Source organism: Capricornis sumatraensis, chromosome 1, assembly GCF_032405125.1.
Source record: "Capricornis sumatraensis isolate serow.1 chromosome 1, serow.2, whole genome shotgun sequence".
Taxonomy (NCBI): domain Eukaryota; kingdom Metazoa; phylum Chordata; class Mammalia; order Artiodactyla; family Bovidae; genus Capricornis; species Capricornis sumatraensis.
In genome coordinates this window covers 255,190,170-255,206,606 of record NC_091069.1, presented here as the reverse complement: position 1 = coordinate 255,206,606, position 16,437 = coordinate 255,190,170, and the positions used below count along the sequence as shown (strand labels likewise).

General features: G+C 45.9%; 1 protein-coding gene across 1 annotated transcript; it reads left to right on the top strand.

The window, feature by feature from the left end:
• Positions 1-780: 780 nt before the first annotated feature.
• On the top strand, positions 781-12,716 carry PIGP (phosphatidylinositol glycan anchor biosynthesis class P). The gene is made up of 5 exons (XM_068983560.1): positions 781-941; positions 1,460-1,563; positions 9,594-9,666; positions 11,467-11,585; positions 12,422-12,716. The coding sequence occupies exons 2-5, from the start codon at positions 1,482-1,484 to the stop codon at positions 12,532-12,534; spliced, it is 387 nt and encodes a 128-aa protein (XP_068839661.1). The 5' UTR covers positions 781-941; positions 1,460-1,481; the 3' UTR covers positions 12,535-12,716.
• The last annotated feature ends 3,721 nt before the right edge of the window (positions 12,717-16,437 follow it).

The window sequence follows — 16,437 nt, the reverse complement described above, 5'->3', positions numbered from 1 at the left end:
GTGACACCAAGGCGGAGGAGGCACCCACGCAGCCGGAGCGTCCACGCCCGGGCCGGGAAGCATTGGCACGGACACAAAGGGGCCGGGAGGGGAGATACCTCGCGTGTCCACGCGCGCTCGGGCCGTCGGAACCCCCAAGGCTAGCGGGGGTGTCACCCGCGCACCGACGGCGACGAGGGCGCGCGGGCGGCCGAGGGACGCGCACACACACACACGGGCTTCTCCCACCTTCGCACAGGAGCCCGGAGGGACCCACACTTGAAGAATAGGGAAACCAGACAAAAGAGACACACCTACTGGGGCCGACGACAGCGGCCACACACACACACACACCCCCCGAACCGGCACCATCCCCCCTCATACACACACTACAGGCACCACAGCCAACGACGCGGGGCGACGCGCACACACCCACACTCACCACACACCCATGGAGGGGGTGTGGAGGGCCTCTCGCCCCGGCCATCTCGGCTGCTGCGCGACAAGCTGACACATCCGGCAGCCCCGCCGCGCGCCAGGTGTGCACTCACCGGGGCTCGCAGCCCGCGAGCCTCGGACGCGGGCAGGCGCCGCCACCGCCGCCGCCGCCTCAGGCTCTCCACGTCAGCCGCCGCGCGGGCGGGCGCGAGCGGCCGGGCGGCGGCGGGGGGCGGGGAACGTGCGTCACGTGAGCCGCAACGCACATGCGCCGTCGAGCACGCCCCGCCCCGCCCCCCGCTGCGAGCCCCGCGATTCCCCGCTCGCCCCCGCGCTCTCGAGTGGCTGACTAACCTGAGTCGCGGTGCGCTTGCGCGCGGGCAGAGTTTCCGTGGCAACCGCGCGGCTCGCTGTTTGTCCTCTCTCGCCCTCGTGCGGCTCCCGGAATCCGCGCCTGCGCCGAGGCCTCGGCCCTGAGGGGGCCGAACGTGCCGCTGGGGGAGTCGGCGCTTGGAGGACCGAAGGTCGAGGGCTACCCCGCAACCCGGGGGGAACTGGAATGAGAAAATTGAGCTATGAGACGGCAGGGCCCAGTTCTGGGTGTCGGGGCCCAGTTCTGGGTGTCGAGCCCCGGGCGGGAGGGCGATTGTGCGCGGGCCCCCTATCCGTCCTTGCCCTTTCTTCCCTTTTCTTACGGAGGCGAAGCCTGCAGAGTTGTGGTGGCGTTCAGTGCCCCCGGACCCCCGCTCTCCCCTTGCCTCCCCCCACCTTCCACTGCAGGAGGTGCGCGCGCTAGCCCGTGTGCTTGTGTGCGCGTGCACGTGAGGTTGGGGGTCTGGTTGCTCGTGCAGGCAACGTTTGGGTGCTTGTGTGCACCTGTGCAAGCAGCTGTGTGTCGGATTTCAGTGCGCCGGTGTCTCCTGTTTGGTTTACTGGAGAAACGCAGAGGCTGTGCCCATAGCAAAGCGGTGAGATTATAATAGACCCATAGTGAAAATGAGTGGATCACTGACAGATGACTTGTTTTTGTTTTCCCCCACAGAATATCTAAAGCCACGGGGAAAATGGTGGAAAATTCACCGTCGCCGTTGCCAGAAAGAGCGATTTATGGCTTTGTTCTTTTCTTAAGCTCCCAATTTGGCTTCAGTAAGTACTCTCCTGATGGATGACCAGGGCCTTTCTGTGATGTTCAAGGACAAGGAAGTTATTCCGTTTGTTAGTAGAATGTGTACACGTGAACTGTGATTCTTTCAATCTTTCTCTCTTTTTGAGAAAACATGAAGAGACCTCTTGTCTCTTCATCGTGTTCTATATGCCAGATATGAGCCTGAAAGATTTAATCTCAACAGATCTTTAAAAATGCCTCACCAGGAAGGATTGCAGAGGAAATGAAACCTGATCCCTGCCCTTAAGAAGGTCTTGGTTTTGTGGACAAGATAGAGGATTAAATCTCAGTTAATACACTGTGATACGTGCCTTGGGAACCTAGTGAAGAGATAAGAAATCAAAATGGAAATTCAGGGAATTCCCTGGCAATCCGGTGGTTAAGACTTGTGCTCTCACAGCCAAGGCTCAGGTTCAATTCCTTGTCAGGGAACTAAGATCCCACAAGGCACTGAGGCAGTGCAGCCAAAAAAAGAAAGTCAGTTAATTTTTCTCCCAGGGACTTTATCTTCAACAATAAGGAAGAAGTGGGAAGGCCTTGAAGGGAAGCATGGTGAGGTTTGGAAAGGAGTAATCTAGTCTGGCCCCAGTGCAGCTGGGGGCCAGGAATCAGGTTCCAGAAGTCAGCTGCACTTTACATCCTGAATCTCAGTCAGTCCTCATATGGTCCCATTTTACAGATAAGAAAGCTTGTTCTCTGAGACACCATATTCCCAGAGTCATACAGCCAGCCTCATGTCTCTCCCCAGAAGGATCTGAGAATTAGGGAGAAAAGTGGATGCCCAAAACTTTTTAGAATTTTGTGGAAACCAGGCAGATGGAGTGGCCCTGCTTCTGAACCCTAACTGCATCAGTATAGCCAACCAAGCTGTTGCCTAGGGCAGTCTATGAAGAAGTTATAGCTTGAGTCCAAATCCTGACTCCTCCACAGACTTGCTTTGAAGAGGACTGTTTGCATCTTCGATTCTTCAGATGCTTCATCTGTGGAAGGGTGGTCATGTCTATTAAAAGCTAAGGAAGCATAAGACAGTCCTGTGAGATAGAAATTGTCATTACAGTCCTCATTTGCAGATGACAATATTGAGCACACGGGGCTTAAATGATGTGCCCAAGGTCACACCACTGGTAAATAATAAAGCTAAAATTTCGACGCCGGCACACTGGGTTGATGTCACTGTGCTGCCTCTCTATGTCTGTTGTAAAGATAAATTGCCATCATTTATGCAGAGCAATGGCTTACCCAGTCCAGTATTCTTGCCTGGAGAATTCCATGGACAGAGCAGCCTGGTGGGCCAGGCACAACTGAGCAACTTTCAGACACATGCATTCTTATGAAACCTTGGAGAGCCCAAGTGGTATAAAATGAAGGGCACATTTGCTAACGCACAAAAGTTGAGCTCATGCACTCAATTTGATAAAGATACTCAGTTCAGGTAAAGATGCTCACACAGTTCAAAGCTGTGGCGGCTTGACACTAAGATGGGAAAGGAGCTCGGACAAGCCACACTCCCTGCTCTGGGTGCGAACTGCTTCTACCACAGCTCCCTGTGAAACAGATGCAGAAAAGGTTTTTAGTAAAAGCAAAAATTCTCTTCAGATTTCCTTTGGTTAAAGAAAACATACTACTGTAGGTCTTTGCTAAGAGCAAAATGGCTTAAAATGGACTTTCAAAAAGTGGGGGCTACCTGTACTTTACTGGAATGGGTTGCCAAATTCACTTCTCCAGGGGAATTTGCTGACCCAGTCATTGAACCTGGGTCTCCTGCATTGCAGGCATATTCTTTACTATCTGAGCTACCAGGGAAGCCCAATTAAACATTAGCTGCGACTCTGATTGTTACCATCAACATCATCATTTTTGCAAATCTGTGTTCTATAGAGTATTTGAAGGATTAAAAACTATACAGATAAATAAAAGCAATGACTTGAATAAGACTTTAACTCCAACAGGACCCACAACCAGAAATTTTTAATTGGAGGCTAATTACTTTACAGTATTGTGGTGGTTTTTGCCATACATTCACATGAATCAGCCATGGGTGTACATGTGTTCCCCATCCTGACCCTCCCTCCCACTCCCTCCCCATCCCATCCCTCAGGGTCATCCCAGTGCACCAGCCCTGAGCACCCTGCCTCATGCATAAAACCTGGACTGGTGACCTGTTTCACATATGACAATATACATGTTTCAGTGCTATTCTCTCAAATCATCCCCTCCGCCTTCTCCCACAGAGTCCAACAGTTCTTTACATCTGTGTCTCTTTTGCTGTCTCACATATAAGGTCATTGTTACCATCTTTCTAAATTCCATATATATGTGTTAATATACTGTAGTAGTGTTTTTCTTTCTGGCTTACTTCACTCTGCATAATAGGCTCCAGTTTCATCCACCTCATTAGAACTAATTCAAATGCATTCTTTTAAATAGCTGAGTAATATTCCATTGTGTATATGTACCACAACTTTCTTATCCACTCATCTACCGATGGACATCTATGTTGCTTCCATGTCCTGGCTATTGTAAACAGTGCTGTGATGAACATTGGGGTACATGTATTTCTTTCAATTCTGGTTTCCTTGGTGTGTATGCCCAGCAGTGGGATTGCTGGGTCATATGGCAGTTCTATTTTCAGTTTTTTAAGGACTCTCCACACTGTTCTCCATAGGGGCTATACTAGTTTGCATTCCCACCAACAGTGTAAGAGGGTTCCTATTTCTCTGCACCCTCTTCAGCATTTATTGCACAACCAGAAGTTAATTCCACAAATTTTTCTTCTGTGCTTACCATGTGCTGGGCACTGTCACTGACCAGAGATGAGCAGAACAGCCCCAGATTTCCTGCTCTCAGAGTCTGCATTCTGCTGGGAGGGAGACGGTCAACGGGCAGTTGACATAAGTAAAACATACAGAATGTCAGACGATAATGTGTACCTTGGGGAGAAATTAAGCAAGAAGGAGGGTAAGGAATGGAAGCAGCTTGCTGTTGTAAGTACAGCTGTCAGGAGGTGCCTTACTGACAGATGAGTTTTAGACACAGACACAAAAATGAGAGTTGCCATGGCAATGTTGAGAAAGAGCCTCTCAGACAGAGAACAGCCAGTGCAAAAGCCTAACGATGCCAGTGGTTTGAAGGAATTGATGGAAGTCATTAAACCTGAGACAGTGAGGCAGAAAGTAATCAGGGAGGTGAGAGGCCAGTACCCAGCAGTTTTAATAAAACATAGTGGTAGGTGCACAGGGGTTATATGAGTCTGTATGTATGTTGAAATATTTACTGAATTTAAAAGCTTATTGTGGGAACTTCCCTGGTGGTCCAGTGGTTAAGAGTCCTTCCAATCCAGGGGACGATCCCTGGTTAGGGAATAAGACCCCATGTGCCACGGAGCAGCAAAGCCAGTGCACCTCAACTAAGACCCAGACCAGACACAGCCAAATATATTAAATAATTAACTTAGGGGAAAAAAAAGCTAATTGTCTTAATCTGTTTAGGCTGTGACCAGGTAGCTTAAACAATAGACATTTATTTCTCAGCTCTGGAGGCAGGGAAGTCCAAGATCTGGATGCTAGCATGGTTGGGTTCAGTGAAGGCCCTGATATGGTTTGACCATCACTTTCTTGCATGTCCCCACAGCCCTGATCTCTTCCAGGTCTCATGAGGACACTAATCCCATGATGGCGCCTGTCCCTCGCGACCTCATCTATACCTAACTGCCTCTCAAAGGCCCCACCTCCAAATCCACCACATTGGGGATTAGGGTTTCAAGGTAATCATTTAGGGACAGGGGCACAAATATTCCGCCCATAGCCATAGTTGTAGACTGGTAATGACTTTGAAGGAAATAAAGAGAAATGGCAAGGGAGTAAAAGGGTGTGGTGTGCAGGTGGGACATAGCTGGAAGAGCAAGTGACTGGGGAAAGCCTCTCTGAAGGTGACGTTTGAGCCAAGACAGGAAGCAAGCTAAGGAACCAAACGCGTTGAAAGTCGGAGGAAAAACATTTCAGGCAGACAGCGCTCGCTACGAGCTCAGTTACCCTGCGTCTGAAGGTTGTGTGAAGTACAAACATGAATCACTGTCTGGAGCTGAAGTGTAGTGTGTGAGGACTGGACCTTGGAGGGGCAGGCAGGAGCCTGATCATTCTAAGTTCCTGCAAAGCCTAGGAAGGACTTTGGATTTTATTCTAAAGCCATCAAAGTTCAAAAACTGGCAAATGATGCTGTCTGATCAGTATTTGGGGAAAATCTCACAGTGCGGTGTGGAGAATCTCTTCAGGGTTGGAATTACTAGACCCCACTCTGAAAGCCTGGGAGTCCTCTTTGCTTGCACTTCTCCTCCCCCACCTTGTTCATCTGCTCCTGCCATTGTGGTTGTTGGGGCCTCTCCTCCTCCACGGAAACATCTTAGACGCAGCTCTCACAGCAGCGTGCTTGAGATCCAGGCCTGAACTCCCCAGATGAAAACCTCTGGAGCCTGAGTGGTTATTTCTCTTGGTGTGTGTGTGGGTTGGTGCGTGCTCAGTCATGTCCGACTCTTTGCAACCCCATGGACTGTAGCCCGCCAGGCTCCTCAGTCCATGGGATTTCCTTGGCAAAAGTACTAGAGTAGGTTACCATTTCCACCTCCAGGGGATCTTCCAGAAATACTCAGTTATCCCCCTTGCCCAAAACATAAAGTTCACATTCCTTGCCCGCAGTCTTCCATGATCTTGGACCCGTGCACATTTCCAGCTGGTTTCTCACTGCTCAGAGCCTCCCACTGTATGCCCCAGTCATACCAAGCTGCCTGGGATTCCCCAGATACGTTGCTTCCCCTTCATGCTGTTAACCAGTGCTCTGACTCCTGCCTGTGAGTCCAAGGTGAACACATGCCTGAGTTCTTGTTCCATCTCAGTAACTGTTAGCTTTGAGACCTTGGGCAAGTGACTTTAATTCCCCATGACTTAGTTCTTTTTATCTGTGAGTGAGGAATAATCTTGGCACACACTTCAGAAGAGTCTGAGAGGGATCACATAAGACCATGCTCAGGAGGTTCCTGCCACTGCATCTGGCTCATTTCTGTCACCCACAGGACTTGTGAGGATAGACACCCTGTCTCATTTTTCGGAGCCTTGACCTTTTGATAGCACCTAGCATATAGCAAATGTACAATAAATATTCATTTGTTAGTTAAACTAAGCAAGTTATTTCGTTTTATGAATTTGCCTTATGTTTTTGCCACTATTTGTATTTCATTAACCTTGAAAACTCCAGTTTCAAGCCCGATCCTTTCCAGCTTTTCATTCTGCCATCCACCACCACTCTCTCTTTGATTCCTGACGCTCTCGCTGCAGCTCGTGGCCAGGAACACCGTTTTCTCGTTATTAATATTTCCTTCCTTCCTCACAACTGCAAGCCCAGCCATTAGCATTTTCATCTGCCTAACCCCCACTCATCCTTCAGGCCCCAGCTTAATGACTTCCTCCAGGAAATCTTTCCTGTCCATTAACATCACTTCCATCACCACCACTGTGGGCTGAGGGCTGCCTTATATGCTCCTGTATCATCTGCTATTACGTGTTCATTAGCACTTATCACAGTGTATTGAAAATAGTTTATTCAACTCTGGTCCTCTGCTTAGGGAGGGCAGAGGCCATCTTTTGGGTTCACCATTGTCTCACACTTCTGACATACAGAATTCTGTAATACATATTTGTTGAGAAAAATGTTAATCTTTCATCATGGTTGAGACAGGTGGTTTGAAATTTGACTCTGTCACTTGGGCAGGGCTTCCCTGCTGGCCCAGATGGTAAAAAAATCTGCCTGCAAAGCAGAAGACCTGGGTTCGATCCCTGAGTCAGGAAGATCCCCAGTGTTCTTGTCTGTAGAATTCCATGGACAGAAGAGCCTGGTGGGCTACAGTCCATGGGCTTGCAAATAGTCAGACTTAATGATAACTTAATGACTTAATGATAACACTTTAACTTACCTTGGGCAGATGATGTAACATGTCCAAGATTCCAGTTCCTCATCTGTAAAACTAACATAATACCTCCTAGGATTGTTTTGAGGAAATGAAATAATACATGTAAAGTGCTCAGAGGGCTTTCCTGGTGGCTCAGTGGTAAAGAATCTGCCAATGCAGGGGGCCCAAGTTCGACCCCTGGGTTGGGAAGATCCCCTGGAGAAGGAAATGGCAACCCACTCCAGTATTCTTGCCTGGGGAAATCCCATGGACAGAGGAACCTGCTGGGCTACAGTCCAATGGCTCTCAAAAGAATCAGACATGACTTAGCAATTCAACAACAATGACGAAGTGCTTAGAAGTGTGCTTAGCCCACAGTGAGTGCTCAAAAGGTTGGCTGTTGTTATAACAGGTACAGCAGTAAAGGCCACAGAAACTTGACATGGCAATAAGACTGCTCTAGGAGATAAAGCATGTCATGAATCAGAACAGGGTAGATAAATTCACCTTTACGCCACTAATTGTCTGTAGTTGTTTCAACCCTGTAGGAATAAAGTGTAGAATACCTACTACATATAAAGAAAATTGCTAGGTGCTCTAAGAATTACAGCAGTTCTTAAGGCACGATTTCTGCCCTTAAATTGCTTAAAATAGTATGAGTTAAGACATATTTTTGTAAATAGTATGGGTTAAGTGTGAATAGCATGAATTAAAATATCAGTTCAGTTGCTCAGTCATTTCCAACTCTTTGCGACCCCATGGACTGCAACATGCCAGGCCTCCCTGTCCATCACCAACTCCTGGAGTCTGCTCGATCTCATGTCCATCAAGTTGGTGATGCCATCCAACCATCTTATCCTTTGTCGTCCCTTTCTCCTCCCACCTTCAGTCTTTGCCAGCATCAAGATCTTTTCCAGTGAGTCAGTTCTTCGTATCAGATGGCCAAGGTATTGGAGCTTCAGCTTCAGCATCAGTCCTTCCAATGAGTATTCAGGACTGATTTCCTTTAGGATGGACTGGTTTGATCTCCTTGCAGTCCAAGGGACTCTAAAGAGTTCTCCAAGACCACAGGTCAAAAGCATCAATTCTTTGCCACTCAGCTTTCTTTATGGTCCAGCTCTCACACCCATACATGACTACTGGAAAAACCAAAGCTTTGACTACACAGACCTTTGTCAGTAAAGTAATGCCTCTGCTTTTTAATATGCTGTCTAAGTTTGTCATAGCTTTTATTCCAAGGAGCAAACATCTTTTAATTTCATAGTTGCAATCACCATCTGCAGTGATTTTGGAGCCCAAGAAAATAAAGTCTGTCACTGTTTCCATTGTTTCCCCATCTATTTGCCATGAAGTGATGGGACCGGATGCCATAATCTTAAGTTTTTTGAATACTGAGTTTTAAGCCAGCTTTTTCACTCTCCTCTTTCACATGAATTAAGACATACGTGTTTTAAATTAGAGGACTTGTTTAATGGGTATAGAGTTTCAGATTCACAAGATGAAAAAGTTCTAGAAATATATTTAACAGCAGTGCAAATATATTTAACACTATTGAACATTGCACTTGATTCAAATGGTAACTTTTATGGTTTTTTAACCACAGTTTTTTAAAATGACTGGTAGATCTTGCCTGGGAAATCTCAAGGACAGAGGAGATGGTGGGCTACAGTCCATGGCATCACAAAGAGTCAGACACAGCTTAGCAGCTGAACAACAGCACACAATCGGGCAGATTGTGATTTGGGAAAATAGTTCTTGATGGAAATGTGCCATCATAAAATGGAGAGGAAAGTGACCTAGCAATATGGAATATAGGATTTTGTAAGAAATTAAACTTTGTGTATAGAATAATAGTTGTAGATATTGAAACAATAAAGTCCATGGCTAAAGGGAAAAAAAAAATGACTAGTAGAAAGTAATTGTGCAGTGTTACAGAAATGGTACAAATAAGGAGGAAAAAATCATTTCTCAGTTAAGCAATGTTCAAAGGACCTTTTTTTATTTGAATCTTGATAAATCAGATGCATGCCTTACTGACCTTTTTTCCGTTTTTGTTTTCCCCCTCTTCTGCAGTACTGTATCTTGTGTGGGCTTTTATTCCTGAATCTTGGCTAAACTCCTTAGGCTTAACTTACTGGCCTCAAAAGTAAGTTTAATATATTTCTTAAATAAAGTGAGTATATCAGTGCTGTTTTGAAGGATAAGATTTTTCCTCAAGACTTTTTCACATCTTATATTTATTCTTTTAAGATCTGTACATAACCATATAGAAAAGTAAAGTTTTTAAAAAATCATTATTGATATGTTTATGCTTAAAGATGGTGGGCTGAATGCACATTTCTATCTCCACTTCCTCCCAAAATCTTGATAAAATAAGCCCATAATAAAAAATAATTGTTAAAATATAAACCCACAGGAGCAAATAAAGGGACAGGAGAGATGTATCAATAAAATCTGGGAAGTGGATTGCAGACAGGTGGAGAGGTACCTGACTTAATTCCCACTGTCCCATGTCGGTCATGCAGGAGGCAGCCAGAGTCTCTGTGCCCACAACACAGAGGCCCAGACGTTGGAAGTGTGGGCACCTCTTTACATTGTATTTCTGGTCCAGGCTGAAAACAGTGTTTAAAGAGCATTTGGCCCTCCAGTCGTCCTCCTCAGCCTTTAAAGCTGAGAGACAAACCCTCCCCTGCAGAAGGAGTTTTACACTCTGGAAAGACTGACTTGAGCCTGTAATCTGGGGTACTCTAGGTCTATGTAGGCACCTTACTGAAAACAGGAATAAGTGAGGATCTGCTTTGCTGAAGTGTGAGTCCTCCTGAGCACCTGTCCTACTTCCCACCTCCTCCCAGCAAGATTGGAGGGTCCTCCCTGAGAAAGCTGGCCAGCTCAAAGGCTATCTCATTTCTGAAAATGAGAGGTCCTCCAGTGGAATGGCCAGGTCTCCCATAGTGAGGGTCAGTTGGCCATTCCAGTGCACATATGCACAGTGCTTCCAATTAACTTGTTAGTGCTTCATCTATATTTCTTTAATGTTTCCCCCCACATGTCTTCTCCCTGTACTTCACATGTAATTGTGAGTGGACAACCAAAACTTACCAGACAAGAAAAGAAAGCCTCTAAAATGAAATAAAAGAAAAAGCAAAAGAAACTTGAAAGAAATGGTGATAATGCAAAGAACAAAAGAAAACGTTAACAAAATCCTCAGAGATAAGAGTATAACTATGAAGCAACAGGATGCTATAAATAAGGAATGTTCAGAGAATTACTGTATGGAAATTATGATAACCAAAATTAACGTTTTAATTCTACGTTTAGAAGAAACACCAAAAGTAATCTCCAGAAAGTAGAATAGAGTATAGCAAAACAGAAACAAGATGAGAGAAGTAAAACAGCAAAAAATCCAAGTCTTAGAAGTGCCAGAAAGAGAAAATGGCAAGAAAGAAAGAAATTATACACCAATAAAACATGTGAGAGCATTTGACATGCTTAAATGTATCAAGAGGCATATTAGAATCTGTCAGAGAATTTGAGGATTGATTATTGATAAGTACATGGAAAACCAAGCAAACAGACTAAAAGTGGTAATTACTACAAAAAATTGTACAAGACATAAAATAATAATACATTACGGTGCTCAGTTGCAAACATTATTTCTATAAACATCTTCATGTCCATATTAGGAAGTTCAGAGAAAATATCTGAAGACAAATCAAGAAGCAATGATATGAGTATGTTGTATAGAAAAGTGGAGGTAAACGCCGAAAGAAACGGCCCCGTGCCCCCAAACAAGAGAAGCCTGCTTTCCACAGCTAGAGAAAGGCCAAGTGTAGCAATGAAGAGCCTCCATGGCCAAAAGATTAAAGTGTAACAACTTGGTGATGAACTCTTGAGAACTGCAGCTTTGTGTGAGATCTGTTGCCTATTTTCATATTCTCTTCTGCAGGTATTGGGCCGTTGCTCTGCCTGTGTATCTCCTCATTACCGTAGTCATCGGTTATGTCCTCTTATTTGGAATAAACATGATGAGTACGTCTCCACTTGACTCCATTCATAATATCACAGGTAAATTTATATCCGAGGAAAGCGCTAGGGGAGGCAGGAGGGGGTATTAACACTTTTATCAAGAGAAGCGACCAAAAGCAGGCTAAGGCAAGTGCCACACGCGGTCGCGGTAGAAAGAACCTGGGAGAAATAGATCAAGTTACACCAAAGAAAGTGGTCACAGGGCACAAATAAGCTTTTGTGAAAACACCATTTAATAGCACTAGTTAACAGCCACAAATATGTAACGTGTTCCCTGGCAACTCTGCCTGGGAGAAAATTCCGTCATCCTAAACAGGCTGTGTGGATCAGGAATGACAAAAGAGGTCCCTGCAGACTCTGTCTGGGAGGAAGAACTCGGGTGGCAGGGGGAGGGTGTCCTTGGGGTCACTGTGTACCCCAGACACCAGTTATGTGGTCAGAAGAGTCACGGGTAACCTACTGTGTTCCCTGCGTATTTGGTTGGAATTACAGCAGATAGACAGTTTGTACAAAGAGGGGAAATTGTGAAGTTTGTATGAAGGATTGTACCCAATAGTTTCATAGTTTTGGGGTGTTGGTATAATTCTGTTCCTATGAGCATTGTGTGATGGGACTTGAATCATCATTGTACAGTTGAATGAAATAATAATTTCTTATCCAAGTTAGAGGTTGCAAAAAGTACTTTGCTGGTTTTTATTCTAATTGGGACATTCCTTCTAAAAAGAGGATTTAAGGGGCCTTCTAATTACATCATACATGGTATTTGTCCTTATCCAAACATTAGCCCAGTATACTACATGGTGGGTCTCCACAAGCACAGAAACTGTTGAAGAGATTACTTGGATAAAACAGAGCCTTTTGTCTTCTTCTTACAGATAACTATGCCAAAAACCAACAGCACAAGAAAGACCAGGAAGAGGCCATCCCAGCACTAAGAGATATTCCTATTAGTGAAGTAAACCAAATGTTCTTTCTTGAAGCCAAGTAACTTTACACCGAAAACTTAATTGTATGTAGACTAATACCAAACATTTAGTATAAATTTTTGACATAAAGGTTTCAACCATACTAATTTAGGTTGTCTTTCTGATTAATATACAGTGTTAAAAAAAAAAGGTTGAACTTAATTTTATATTAAGTTCTAATAATATTATAAATGTTATCAAATAGTAGTTACTAATGGACAGAATAAATACTGCATTCAGTTCAGTTCAGTCACTCAGTCGTGTCCGACTCTTTGCGACCCCGTGAATCACAGCACGCCAGACCTCCCTGTCCATCACTAACTCCCGGAGTTCACTCAGACTCAGGTCCATCGAGTCAGTGATGCCATTCAGCCATCTCATCCTCTGTCATCCCCTGTCATCCCCTTCTCCTCCTGCCCCCAAGCCCTCCCAGCATCAGAGTCTTTTCCAGTGAGTCAACTCTTCGCATGAGGTGGCCAAAGTACTGGAGTTTCCATATGGCAAAAAGGCATTCATGTTGTAATTTTCAAAGGGCAGTTGTATCCTCCCCGCTGTTTGTTCTTCAAAGCCCAGAATTCAAACTCTCAGACTTTGGAGAGGAGACATTTAATGTGTCCTCGCCATCAGATATGTGTCTAAGGGACAACTACGTGGGTGGTCAGGGAGGGCTGCTGAGAGGAGGCAGTTGGGGTTGAGATTTGATCAGCAGAATCAGTGGCCATTTATGAAGATGAGCAAGGCAGGAAGGAGCTTTCTGTACTGAACAGCCAGGGCAGAGGCCTGCCGGTTGAAGGAGCTTGGTGTGTCCTATGGCCAGCAGGGGGCCTAGTGCTTGCTTGCTTCGGGAGGGTGTGAGCATTGTGTGGGCCCGCGTGAGACGTCAGGTTTACCTGTCACTATGATGGGCGTGAGGCACTTTAGATACTGAGCCATTGGTAGGTTTTAAGGAAGAGTGTGACATGGCCCAATCTGTGTCTTTAAAAGCCACTTGGGGGAAGTCCCTGGCAGTCCTGTGGTTAGGACTGTTCCACTTTCGCTGCAAAGGGCACAGGTTCAATCCCTAGGGAACTAAGATTCCACAAGCTACAAGGCCCAGCCAAAATACATATATATATATATAAGCCACTGGGCAGTGAATGGAGGGTGGATTCAGAGGGGGACTTGGCATGGGGCAGGACTGTGGATGTAAGGAGACTGGTCAGGAGGCTGTTGCATTAGTCCAGGCAGGCAGTGCTTGCAGAGGGGTGGCAGTGGGGCTGGGGAGGAGCGGGTGGCTTTGTAACATTTGTTGGTGGCACAGCTGGATCTGGCAGTTCAGGGTAGGCAGGTCACCAGGGGGGTTGTTGGTCAAGGGTCACTCCTAGGTGTTTTTGAGTTAAGGAACTGAGGAGACGGTTGTGCCTTTCACTGAAGCAGATTTGGGGAAGTACCGTTGAAGGGGTTGGAGGATTTGTTATACGGATTAGTTTGAGTATCTCTGCCAGGGCTTCCCAGGTGGTGCTAGTGGTATAAAAAACTTGCCTGCCAATGCAGGAGACATAAAGAGACTTGGGTTCAATCCCTGGGTCAGAAAGATCCCCTGAAGAAGGGAATGGCAACCCACTCCAGTATTCTTGCCTGGAGAATCCCAAAGGCAGACAAGCCTGACAGGCTACAAGTCCATAGGGTCACAAGAGTCAGACACAACTGAGGCGACTTAGCATGCACACATGCCATACTAACATCTGGGTGTGTCTCACGTAAGGTGAAGAATTGTAGATGGAAATAAGTTTGAAAAAACAAACCATACCCAATTTAGCAAGAGTTTACTCACAGTTGGCCAGTGGGACCAAGTCTAAATTCATCCAGCATTCAAGGCCACGTAACTTTCAATAACTTAAATCTCTACACAGGTTTGGAGACACTTTTTCATTTATGCAAATTTAACTGTGCTTTACTACAAACAGGAAAGAAAGAAAAAGAAACTACTAATTTTCAATAGTTGGGAAAACTAGAACTTGCATACTGACATGCAAGTTCTGGAGAAGGCGATGGCAGCCACTCCAGTGCTCTTGCCTGGAAAATCCCATGGACGGAGGAGCCTGGGGGGCTGCAGTCCATGGGGTCGCTAAGAGTTGGACACGACTGAGCGACTTCACTTTCACTTTTCACTTTCATGCACTGGAGAAGGAAATGGCAACCCACTCCAGTGTTCTTGCCTGGAGAATCCCAGGGACGGGGGAGCCTGGTGGGCTGCCGTCTATGGGGTTGCACAGAGTCAGACACGACTGACGCAACATAGCAGCGACTTAGCAGCCTTATCCCTGCCTTGTAGAGGTGTGAGCTGGATGGTGTGAAGGTGCTGTTTCTGTCCTCTAGTGAGTCCCAATTCCCGAGTCAGTTTATGGTAAGGGCATGTCACCACACTTAAGACCAGTTTGAAGGGACCAGCCAACTCTGTCAGGGGTAGAGTGGTCAATAAACTATGTCCTGTTTACACAGTGGAAAACCACACAGCCCTGCAAACACAAAAAATTACTGCTCTACCTAGCAACATGAGTGAATGTCACAGATACAATGTTGGGCATAAAAAGCCAGACATAACAGAGTACGTGTATACTGTGTGATGCCATTTATATGGAGGCCAGAATCAGGAAAAACTAACCTATGGTGATACACATTAGAAGAGGGGTGAACTAGGAGAGGCTTCCCTGGGGCTCAGTGGAGAGAATCTGACTGCAGTACAGGAGATGCAGGAGGTATGGGTTCAGGCCCTGGGTTGGGAGGACCCTCCTGGAGAAGGAAATGGCCACCCACTCCAGTATTCTTGCCTGGAGAATCCCATGGACAGAGGAGTCTGGAGGGCCATGGGGTCACAGACCGTGGGGTCACAGAGAGTTGGACACGACTGAGTGACTAAACGACAACGACAAAAGAACAGTACTGTGCCCCACCCCCAGAAATTTTGATTCCTTGGTCTGAGCTGGGGCACAGGCTGGGGTAATTTTTAACATCTCCCAAGATGCTTACAATTTGCAGCCAGGATTGGAACTTCTGCCTTCAACTGAACTTGACCAAGCCTGGGGTCAGCCAGGGGAATGGCCATTCACTTTGGAAGAGAGAGTGGCAGTTAACAGAGCTGTCCTCTCTCCACCAAACTATGGGCTGTGATTCTTTCGAAGGTTACAGTTTAGTGCAGTGATTCTCAGCTTTTTTTTTTTCTCTCCCTCCTCTTTTTAAATCTCAAGACTCCTTTATTTATACTTGCGTAAAGTCCCAAAGATATTTTGTGTACGTGGATTACATTTAGAAATGAAAATAGAAATGTTAAAAGTATTTGTTTATAAATAATAAGCCTATTAAATTTTGTTGTATTTAAGTAATACTTTATTTAGAAAAATAAATATATTTTCCAGAACAAATTTAGTGAGACGAGTAGAATTGTTTTACATTTTTGTGAAGCTGTTCAGCATCTGACTTTAAAGGGAGACAGCTGGGTTCTCAGACCTGCATCTGCAGCCTGTTCTGATACCACACGCCCCAAACCTCTGGAAGATTCCACCGAACACTCAGAATGGGTGTAAAGAAGACAAATGGCATCTTAATGTTATTACGAAAATGGTTTTGACCTCGCAGGCCCCCTGAAAGGGCTTCCCCAATGGCTCAGGGGTAAGGACTCCACCTGCAGTTCAGGAGACTCAGAGAGGCAGGTTCAGCCTTTGCGTCAGGAAGATCCCCTGAGGAAGGGGATAGCAATCCACCCCAGTATTCTTCAGTAAAGAGTCTGCCTGCAATGCAGGAGACTTAGGTTCTATTCCTGGGTCTGGAAGATCCCTTGGAGAAGGGCTAGGCTACCCACTTCAGTATTCTTGCCTGGAGAATCCCATGGACAGAGGAACCTGGGGGGCTACAGTCCATGGGGTCGCAAGAGTTGGACACAACTGGGT

Bases quoted from the DNA above. Each gene is read 5' to 3' on its own strand.
- PIGP (XM_068983560.1), top strand. From the start codon at position 1,482: ATGGTGGAAAATTCACCGTCGCCGTTGCCAGAAAGAGCGATTTATGGC. The intron at 9,667-11,466 runs GTAAGTTTAATA...TCTCTTCTGCAG, and splicing joins TTAACTTACTGGCCTCAAAA to GTATTGGGCCGTTGCTCTGC. The intron at 11,586-12,421 runs GTAAATTTATAT...TTCTTCTTACAG, and splicing joins CTCCATTCATAATATCACAG to ATAACTATGCCAAAAACCAA.